Raw genomic sequence first — 11,342 nt, forward strand, 5'->3', positions numbered from 1 at the left:
CTATCAAACTGTTTAACTTCTCCCTCTTTAACTTCTCCCTCTTTCTGCACATAGGATAATAAAACTAATCCTGCCCCACATAAACACTTGAATGTAATCACATTAAAACCTTGTTTTAAATTAAAACATTTCACACATGTCTACATGACCTGTTTAGAAGTTAATTACTGGTATTTTTATATTTTCTGTTATTTTTTATATCTTGTGTGATTCCTTGTGTATGTTCCTTTGTACTGAAACTCTGGCACAACAGTTTCTTGCGGGATCAATAAGGTTTTGTCTTGTCTCGTCTCGTCTCGTCTCGTCTCGTCTTGTCTTGTCTTGTCTCGTCTCGTCTCGTCTCGTCTCGTCTTGTCTTAGGCTGCACTCGGCTGAAGACACCACTCCGATCAGTATCTGTTTCGGTGTTTTGTCTTTTGCATCAAACTCTTCTCTCTGGAGACACTGTTTCAGTGTTTTAGACACTCCTGACAGTTGTGGAATGACAATGTTTTTGTGCTTGTTTTTCAGATTTCTGTTGTTGATTTAACAACAACATAAACAAATAATAAATACATAAAAAGCTTTAAAAGGTGATCTTTTCTGTTTGAACTGATAAAAGTCTCACTTAAAAAAGGGAAAATGTCCATAAATAAAGTAGTTCAGATTTTGCTTTTACTCCCTGACATTTAACGCAGGGTGATTTGATTTAGTATTTCATTGTTTCTCATTATATTTAATGTTTTTATGCTTGTATTCATGTTGCTGGAATATGTTGTTATTAATATTTGATGCTGTGATCTTTTTGTTAAGCACTTTGATAGTTACTGTTATAAATGTGCTATATAAATTAATGTGACTTGACTAGTCCGGTTACCATATTTTTTTGGCCAATAAGTCACATTTTTTTGCATAATTTACATACCCTGCGACTTATAGGCCAAAGTGACGTATTTATAGATTTTTTCCCATATTAATAAACCAATTTTTGGCTGAGATATGACCGTTTTCATTCATTCTGACTGAAACAAATTTGAACAGTACCACTTCCAGCCACTAGATGGCAGCAGAATACTAGTAGCAGTAAGGCATGCTGTTGTGTCATGTAATAGTGAAACGTGGCTATAATGACAAATTCAAAAAAAGTTCAAGACGAGAACAACTGAACTATATTCATTATACTTAATTTATACTTTATTGTTTTTGTCTTGAACTTTTTTGAGTTTACCATGTCTTGGATGACTGAGAATCTTCACCAGCTATTAATGACACAATCAGCTTGCCGTACATCCACCTTTGTTCTGCTCGCTGCTTGGAGCAACCCCATCAAACCAGCTGCACTGCCCCAGCAAAATTCAGCTAATTAGACCATTAAAGTCATTTATTAAGTAAATGTTAGACTGACACACACCTTTGCTATAATTTCGAGCAAACAAATAATTGTTTTTGGGTACTTTTGTTGTTAAATTTCGAAGAAATGAGCAGTGTTCCTCCTTCTTTTTCCTCCCTCTGTGCGCTCTCGGAGCACTGAGGCAGTAAATACAGCTGATTTGACCGTTAAAGTCCTTTTATTAAGCATTAGACTGAGACACACCTTTACTATAATTTCGAGCAAACAAATAATTGTTTTTAGGTATTTATCTCGTTAAGTTTTGAAGCAACACGGAGGCTCGTCCCTCTGTGCGTGCCCGCCGCTTCCGCAAATCAGGTTTTGAAATACAAATGATTTGACCGATTAAACAAAAGGTAAACTGAGACACACCTATAATATAATTTTGAGCAAACAAATAATTGTTTTTAAGTGTGTAATTCTTGTTAAAGTCCTCCCGTGCACGTTCCCGTGGCCGCCATTTGGCAGCCCATGGATTTTTGGCACACCGGCCCACACTTCCATTTTCCAGGTTGTCCGCGGTGACGCATAATAAATGCAAAGTATACGGCAAAGCGACATATTTATGGATTTTTCCATTTTTTTAGACATGTTTGGACTAATTCGACTTATGGTGCGGTGCGACGTGTACAGCGGAAAATACAGTAAATTGATAAACTTATCTGAATGACTGAGATCCTTCATCAGCTTATCTTAGAAAAAAAATCCTATTTGGAAAAAGTGACCATAATGAAATTCTATCGTTCAAAAGTATTTCAATAAACCACCATTTTGTTCCACCGACCATGTCTTGGTGGAACAAGCCCGCAGGATTCGGCTACAGTCGGCTGTTATTGTGAGGATGATTCTTGACCCTGCATGCATGTGGATCTACTGTTTTGTACCAAATATTTATTTGTGCTCATCCAAGTGTTTGTGGAACTAAAAGCTTGTTGCTGGATGGGAAGAGAGTTCATCCCTGACAGCAACCAGGAGCCAAATGGAAGGCGCGGTAAGCTGTGGCCCTATACATGTAAAAACAGAGCTTCACCTAGTGGGCTACTTTAAAAATCAAAAGTAAAGAGGTAAATTAAAGAACAAAATAACTGAAAGTAATGCAATATATAATGATTTGATAAAATGGGGACAGAAAATTCACTTAAAATGGGTTACAATGGGTCAGTTGTTACCTGAAAAAACACTAAACGTTAGTAAAGTGACAGGAAATTTACAGAAACGTTTAAACTATTCTGACCAAAAATTTTTTAAATAAATAAATAAAAATATTTCAATATCACAGACACGCTTGAGGTTTTGATGTTTGATAATTCCAAAGACAATGACAAAAAGCTCCTATTGATTTAAACTGGCAGAATGGCAGGGGTACTGTTTTTACCAACAGGTTTTATAAAACATTTCAAATGACTATACAAATAACTTTTAAAACCTTAAATAAATATGTGGCGTTGTTTAAACAGCAGCCGACAAACCAACAGTTTCAGTACATATTTGTATGCATACTAACAGTTTTGGAGTTTGTCGGTAGTCGGGGTCTGTGCAAGCAGCCGGCGCTTCACAGGACATTCTAAAGACGCCGGGGCCTTCTGTTTATTTAATTAGGATATTGTAAATCTCACAAATAACTACCAGCATCTAACAGTGCTTGACCTACCTCCTTCAACTGCGCCAGACGGTCCTTCATTTTATCAAGTACTGATTGAAGACAAAGTAAAAATTAAAATGTTAAGTAAAGAAAGAAAATCAGGTCTCGGTGTGTAAAACTTCCTCGATTCTACAGTTATCAACCTGGCCTTCAAATAAAAGGTACTGGAAATGATTGGCTTCTTCAAATAATCCAGTATGTCAGGCCGAAGGAGAGTTGTTGGAGCCGAGCCGGTGACATAAAGGTGAATTTGTAAAAAAAAAACATAAATCTGCCCCTACATCAATAGAAAGTCCAGGTTGTTTGGATGGTTTCCTCTAAGACAAACTGTGCTGAACCAACTCTGAGGAACAACTAAGCCTCTAAGAAGGGATTAGAACAACTGTGTTCAGGGTGATAAACCTCCCTCCCACCTCATTAGGAAAACCCTATAGCTCAAGACAGCAGGTCCTAATCTTAGTCTGACAAAAGCCAATAACAAATCTGTGTGTGTTGTGTGCATGTGTGTGTCTGCAGGCCCAATCAAATATACAGAATATATAAACATGCACCATAGTATAATCTACATAGATTGATAGTTTAATATTGATCATTTTGGCATACTCTCTGGTTTGTTGTCTTACAACTTGGAATTTAATGATCATTTTGAAAATGTTTGCATCTTCTGATTTGCACACCTTAACTACCACTTTAAAATGTGCAGCATATTTTTTGTGAAATCTTTTAAATTGGGAAGAGGAACGGCCCAGGGGAGTCCTCTCTCCCCGTTGCTCTTCTCCTTAGCTATAGAACCACTTGCAATTTCCATTTGACAAAGTGATAATATTAAAGGCATATTAATAGGGACAAACAGCATAAAATATTATTATACGCTGATGATATTCTTTTGACTTTGACAGATCCTGTAAAGTCTATTCTGGCTCTAATTGACTGTGTCAACAAATTTGGTAAGATATCTGGGTATAAGGTAAATTATGAAAAATCAGAAATAATGCCTTTAATTGCCCGTGAACACGGAGAACCAGCATTCGTCAAACCACTTCGATGAGCTATCACAGGATTAAATTATCTAGGAATGCCCATTCCATGTAAAATTAGTCAACTATACCCGAAAACATTAGTCCTATGATCATTCACATTAAAGACAAGTTAGCAAGGTGGAAGAAGCTCCCCATATCCTTTCTGGGAAGGATCAACTTAATTATTAAGATGATAATTCTCCCTAAATTAATTTACCCGGTGTCCATGTTGTTCTTGTTTATTGACTCCAAAGACTTAGCTAGGATGACAAATAAAGCAATCTCAGACTTTATTTGGGCAAACAGAAAACCTAAAATTAAAATGGAAGTTTTACAACTTCCCAAAAACCCAGGTGGACGGGGCCTGACCAAGTTTGAGAACTATGTACCGTCTCTATACGTAAGGATTATTTCTCTGTGGGCAACCGGAAAACCTGTTCAGCCTTGGCTTGAGATCGAGGAGAGCATTTGTAAACACTAATTGTTAAATGATTTGTTAAATAAACAAAAACGAGAACTTCAATTTATTGTCAAAGGTAATTTAATGAATACTAATACTATTAAGGCATGGGGCATTCTGAGAAAAACGTTTGGGCAGAATAAGAATCTCTCATCTTTGACAATGTTGGTAGACAATCTGGATTTGACAGTAGAGGGCACTGGTCCCAATCTTAGATCATGGCAAGAAGCTGGCATTAACAGAATACATGATCTATGGGATAATGGAAAATTTAAGACATTTAAGGACTTAAGAACACAATATAACATTATTTCCAGAGACCTTTATAAATATCTTCAGCTAAGGCATTATGTCAAGGCAAAAATGGACTCAGTGGAGTTCTCAGGGGACTTGTTATTTACAAAAAAACAAAAAAAACAATTCTTGATTGTCATGAATGTTGAAGATTTGTGTCAAGATTCTATGCTGAACTACAAGTCCTAAAGAAAAATAGACTGGAAAACTTAAGATTAACCTGGAACACAGCGCTTAAAATCACAAATGACTCTGAAGCACGGGAACACATTTTGATGCTGCGCTCTAGAATATCAACATGTAACCGATATAAGGAAATGCAATATAATATTTTACATAATGTATACATACCTCCCTATATATACATATAGCAAATACACACCAGGAACTTCTTCGAACTGTCCCAAATGTAAATCTAGATTTCATTGTTTATGGGAGTGTACAATTATAGAGGCATTTTGTCAGGCAGGATGTAGAGAAATTAACTTTGCTATAGAGGAGACACTTCTCCCTTGTCCAGTGCTGTGTCTCCTAGGGCTTATACCCGGGTACCTGAATACTCACAAAGATACTGTACGACTCCTACTGATGCTGGCTAGAAAGTCCATGATGCTTAAATGGGTTGGTTGTGATGCCCCTTCAGTTCAGTTGTGGAAAAATATAATTTCTGAGGTTGTTGTATTAGAAAGAATGAGATATAGTCTGAATGGAAAATCCCAGGCTTTAAAAAATATGGGAAAGAGTTTTGGATTGTCTCAAAATTAAATGGTCAGTAATGTGAACTGATGTACACATTTTAAGTATATTTGTGAATAGGTAACTTTTTTTAAAACAAGTAATGTCTGTAATTTATACACATGCATTCTTATTTGATTTATCTGTATCTGTGCTGTATGAGATGTTTTTTTCTTACTTTTATTTAACCCCCCCTCCCCCTTTCCCCCCCTGTATAAATAATTAAAGTATTTAATAAACATAATCTATATAAACTTAACGTCAGAGTCTAAAACCACCCAGATGTTTTTAACAGACTGGTAAACAAGACATGAAACTAAAATGAAATCTGAGAGTTCACTCATCACCACTGAAGGTCTGGTGTCTACACTCTTCATGTTCATCTTCATGATCTTGGCCCGCCCACTCATCCATCCATCCATCCGTCCATCCATCCATCCATCCATCCATCCGTCCATCCATCCATCCATCCATCCATCCATCCATCCATCCATCCATCCATCCATCTTTTCCTGCTTCTTCCTTTCTGGGCTGCAGGGGTCACTGGAGCCCATGTCCAGTAGAGGCAGGGGACACTCTGGACAGGTCTCCAGTCCATCAGGGACACAGAAACAAACATTCACTTGCACCTAGGAACCATTTATACAATTTCTAATGGACGACGAATATTTTAAAGAAAATTTGTTGCACAATTTTTTTGAAAAGTGTTCAAAACTCAAGGACGGCACACCCAGGTGACTTTCAAGAAAATGAAGAACCACTGTGAATCCAACATTTTTCAGTCAGGTCATCTGGACAGTTTCTTTTTTTGTGCTGAAACGTTTCGCCTTCGATCCAGAAGGCTTCATCAGTCAAGGAAACACAACAAAACTGATTCTTCCCTCAACAGCTTACTCCAAAGTGGAACAAACCAGTTTTGTTGGTGCTAAGATGGTGTCTTTGGTACGCCCCCTCCTCCATTGCCGGCCCTCTTCCTTGTTGACAGTCGTGTCAAACTGGTTGAAAACAACAAAGTCCATGCTCAATAATCCAGGTATATAATCCAACATTTTTCAGTCAGGTCAGGATTATTGAGCATGGACTTTGTTGTTAACCACTGCGAATGTTACATCACGAGACTCCCTCATGAATGCTGTTTCCCAACTCGCTGCAGCCACGTGAGATGTTACTGGGGAGAGGAAAGAAGGGCGACACACTTTTCTGCTGTTTAACGCTCTCGTTAAATCAATATTATCGATCAGCAATATTTACAGGACTTTTTCATAAAAACTATTTATCCACAGCAGAGGATGAAATCTGTTTATTACAGGGAATTTTAATCACAACATATTACCAATAAAATGATCCAATTTGCCTTTTAAGATTTTAATATGAAGTGGGAAAAAAAATAAAAATAAAATCAATAAACATAACAAATTCAACACATAACCCCCCCCCCCAAACACAAATTCATATACCAGATTTAAACAGTTATATTCACCTAAAATGATTTAACAAGAAAAACACACTGAAGCAAGAATATGACCAGAAATAAACTTAGATTATTATTTTGATCAAAAACATAAAAATCTTTTGAACAGGATGTTTGGAATTAGGATCTAAGTTTAGGGTTCACACGCACAAGAATTTGGACAGTTCGGATTATTTTCTTGCTAAGGATTTTCTCTTTGGAATTAGGTTCTGGAAAATGTTTTAACGTCTGCCAAATTGTCAAATTACTTTAAATAAGAATTAGTTCAAAAGTGAAATGTTTAGTTTATCAACTTGTAACAGGCGACAGTGTCAGAACCAGATCAAACTGATTTTCTCATCACCCTGAAGGAAACTTCTGGGGTGCAGCTGGTTTGGACACCCCAGAAATGATACCATGCCGGTTGAGTGTTATTCTAGTCTTTACTGGCTGGGTTTTCAAAACACATCTATAAAGAACGTACACTTTAAACTGGGGTAGACAAATACAGAATGAGACCAAAGAAGAGGGACCAGCACACAGGGATGAGGGCAAAGACAAACTGGAAACGAGTGCAGCCGAGGTCTCTCCTCAGTTATCAGACACCTGGCACCGTCATCCACGCCGAGGTCACAGACTCTCAGTTCTCCCTGTTCAAAAGAAGTTTTTTAACATTGCAGTAGTCCAACAGTTTTCATCAGGTCATCCGGACAGTTTCAGATTCATCTGGACAGTTTGAAACTGTCCAGATGAATCTGACAGAAAAAAGTTGGATTGTCCACCTGGATTATTGAGCATGGACTTTGTTGTTTTCATTACAGTAGTCCCTCACAGCTTCACAGTTTGACTTTCGCGGACTTGTTCTTTTGCAGTTTTTTCACTTATTGCGGGGGTGTTAGGAAAGTAACCCCCGTGATAAACGAGCGACTACTATATCACTAAACTGCTTCCTTTGACGACATTGAAAAAAAAAAATTAAACCATGTAACTAATTTCTTAGAGAAATGCACACATCAAATCGTCAACATTAATTTTCCACATTTCAAAATATTTCACAATGAGCACATTTCATCTGCATGAATCACATTTTTAACAAGTCTAAAAAAAAAACCCACAGAAAACCTGAAGCCTGAGAGAACAGATCACCCTACGGTCCCACTGACTGTCAGAAAGCAAACCTTTACAAACAGAAGAGTCCAGGTCAGAGGTCGGAGGTCAGAGGGGGTTTCTTCATGTTACACTCCTACGCATATTTTGGGCAGAAACATAAAAAACAATTTTGAGAACACAGTTCTTATTGTTGGGGGGTGGGCGGGTCTATGATCAAAAGGTCACTGGTTCAACTCCCCGGACCAACAACATCAATTTCCTGCAGGATCAATAAAGTTCTATCTTATCTTAAAATGTGGGTGGAAAAGGTGAAAGACCCACACCTGCCTCCACCCTTACTTTCCCCTCTCTGGGTCCTTGAGCAAGGCCCCTAACACCCACCATCCGCTCCCCTGGGCATCCTGGCAGCTCTCTGCTCCACACAGAGGGCTGTGGTAGCTTGGTGGTCTGTGGTTGCATCAGGAAGGACATCCGGCGTGAAAATGATTGACAAGTCTTTGTGTCGGCGACCCCTGAAGAAGAGAGCAGCCAAAAGTAGAAAAAAAAGAACACAAGTGATATTTTATCCCAACATACGTAATCTTTGGAGATGATACTTTTCATCCAGATGCTGAATATTTCAGTATGTTGACGGTGGACAGGGACTGGGTGGAGGAACTTGACTGAAGACCTGCGAAAACAAAGATAATGAAGAATCGGGTGTTTTTCAGCTGCAGTGAATCGTTGTCAGACTGATCACAGAGTGGTTCAGGACTGCGTGCACTTCATTCACACTGTTAGGAGCGTCCTCGTTTCTGTCTAGTCTCAAACAGACGCAGCCACATTTATTTGTTTTAGATTGTTAAAGAAAGAAAAACCCACGAAGGTCCCTGAAGTAACTTGAATGAACAAATCTGGTAAAAAGACCAAAAATCAATGAACGATCAGAGTTTGCTTATGAAATTTGGTTGAACAGAATCATAAAACAAACTTATGAAACTACCCTTGACAAACAGGATGGAAACCCTAGAAAAGACTGAACCTAATTTGACCATATGGGGACACTATGTCCTGTAATCAGTCTGCCTATGAAAGGGTAAAAGTAGTCACTGTGCTGTTTGGCATCATGGTGTGTACCACCCTGAGGATGGAGCACAGGAAGCTTAGGACGGAGTTGTCTCAGGAGTTTAGAAAGGGAATTACTGCAGACTGTTAAAGGTAAAGGCATCTTGATGTCCTTGTGACTACAGCTGCACACATTATTCAGAGCTGTAAGGTCTGGTGGATTTAAACATGTGGAAACATCTGTAACATGCAGGCTGGAGAAGAAACTCTTCAGACCCGAGGCAGCTGGAGCCGTCTGATCACGAGGAGTGCGCCACAACATCTGTGGACAGGTGCAGAACTCTCCGAGAGCAGAGCTTTGACTGCAATGATTGTCTCTAAAAGTTAAGAGTATCATCCGTTTACTTAATGTCAGTTTTTTATTACATATTTCTACAGAACATAAACTCAATGACTCATTTTATTGGTTGTTTTTAATCATTTGTTTCAGTTTACGACTTATCGTTCAAGTCATTTTAGTGATCTTTCTGGATTTTCCTTTTCTTGAAAAGCATTTCTGTTCTTAACTGTTGTTAGTTTCGTCTCTAAAGGTGCCTCTGTGGCAGCGTCGGGCACAAGACACTGTTAGTGGAGAGAGAAAAGTAAGACGTGCGGTGGACTCGGTACTGAAGCGCTCACACATTTAGTTGTGGCCGTTCTAATGAAATATGAGATGTTGGTTTAAACTCTACACATTATTACAGTAACTGCTGAGATGCCATTACAGAATATGTTTTCTCATATCTTGTGCTCTACACCTCCAGATGCAGGAAGAGGTCCCCCTGCATCATGAAGGACCCCACTCACCCAGTTCAATCCAATTCAGTTTATTTATACAGCACCAGTTCACAACAGACTTGTCTCAGGGCACTGAACAGGAACATTCACATAAAAGCCAGTTAGTAAAGTTCTCTATCTAAGGAATCCAGCAGACAAGTTGAATCTTGGCTTCGATGCAGTCTCCCATCCTGAGCAAGCACAGTGGAGACAGTGGAAAGAAAAACTCCCTTTAACAGGAAGAAACCTCCAGCAGAACCAGGATCAGGACGAGAGACCATCTGCTTCAAATGGCCAGATGAAAACCAGATAAAACATTATAGATTACATCCCAACATTTTTCAGTCAGGTCATCTGGACAGTTTCTTTTTTTGTGCTGAAATGTTTCACCTTCGATCCAGAAGACTTCATCAGTCAAGGAAACACACAAGAAAACTGATTCTTCCCCCAACAGCTTACTCCAAAGTGGAACAAACCAGTTCTGCTTGTGATAAGATGGTCTCTTTGGTACGCCCCCTCCTCCATTACCGGCCCTCTTCCTTGTTGACAGTCCATGATGTTCAAGGTCCAAAGTTGACCTGTCCAGATGACCTGACTGAAAAATGTTGGATTGTGTACCTGGATTATTGAGCATGGACTTTGTTATTATAGATTACAGATAGTTAATCAGATAAAAACCCATTGAGATCAAGATCTCATCTGCAAGGGTGACCTGACCAAAAGGTCAGCAGCTCACATCATAAAATAATAATAATAACAATAATAACAATAACAATAACAATAATAATAATAATAATAACAATAATAATAATAATAAAAGGATGATAGTCTGCTCCTCAGATAAATAGTGTTAAGTTTTTATATATGAATATTTCTGTTCAGTGTCCTGAGACGACTTCTGTTGTGACTTGGCGCTTTATAAATAAACTGAATTTACCTGTAAATAATGACCAAAACAATAACAAAATAGGATAAATCACAATAATTGTACCGACAAACAATTTTTATTCCCCTTTTGGAAGGCAAACATATTACTGTATAGTCTCATACAGACGTCAGAAAACTTTTTCCTCTCCAGCCCATAATTTCTGATCTTGTTAAAATAATTTAAAACTTCATTCACTTAGACATGATCACCAGACAGTGTTGTGTACACTTTCATCATACCAGCTCCAAGGTCAAGATCACAAATCAAGGTCAAAGTTAAAACAAGGTCTACATATGCTTGTACCATCCAAAATTATGATCCACGCAAACCCATCCATCCATCCATCCACCCATCCATCCATCCATCCATCCATCCATCCATCCATCCATCCATCCAACCATCCACCCACCCATCCATCCAACCACCCACCCACCCATCCATCCATCCATCCATCCATCCATTCATCCATCCATCC

At 38.5% G+C, this 11,342-nt stretch overlaps 2 protein-coding genes across 2 annotated transcripts in view; both read right to left on the reverse strand.

Annotated features, from left to right (window-relative positions):
• The window catches only part of LOC119423225 (syntaxin-3), a 41,608-nt gene extending 38,405 nt beyond the window's left edge, over positions 1-3,203 (reverse strand). Inside the window, exon 1 of the mRNA XM_037690631.1 lies at positions 3,021-3,203. Within this exon, the coding sequence (XP_037546559.1) occupies positions 3,021-3,050 (30 nt within the window). The 5' untranslated portion in view covers positions 3,051-3,203. The remainder of the gene's footprint in view (positions 1-3,020) is intronic.
• Positions 3,204-8,524: 5,321 nt separating this feature from the next.
• The window catches only part of tmem176 (transmembrane protein 176), a 28,448-nt gene continuing 25,630 nt past the window's right edge, over positions 8,525-11,342 (reverse strand). Inside the window, exon 7 of the mRNA XM_037690632.1 lies at positions 8,525-8,749. Coding sequence (XP_037546560.1) covers positions 8,699-8,749 — 51 coding nt within the window. The 3' untranslated portion in view covers positions 8,525-8,698. The remainder of the gene's footprint in view (positions 8,750-11,342) is intronic.

This window comes from Nematolebias whitei, chromosome 16, assembly GCF_014905685.2.
Source record: "Nematolebias whitei isolate Nwh7 chromosome 16, NemWhi1, whole genome shotgun sequence".
Taxonomy (NCBI): domain Eukaryota; kingdom Metazoa; phylum Chordata; class Actinopteri; order Cyprinodontiformes; family Rivulidae; genus Nematolebias; species Nematolebias whitei.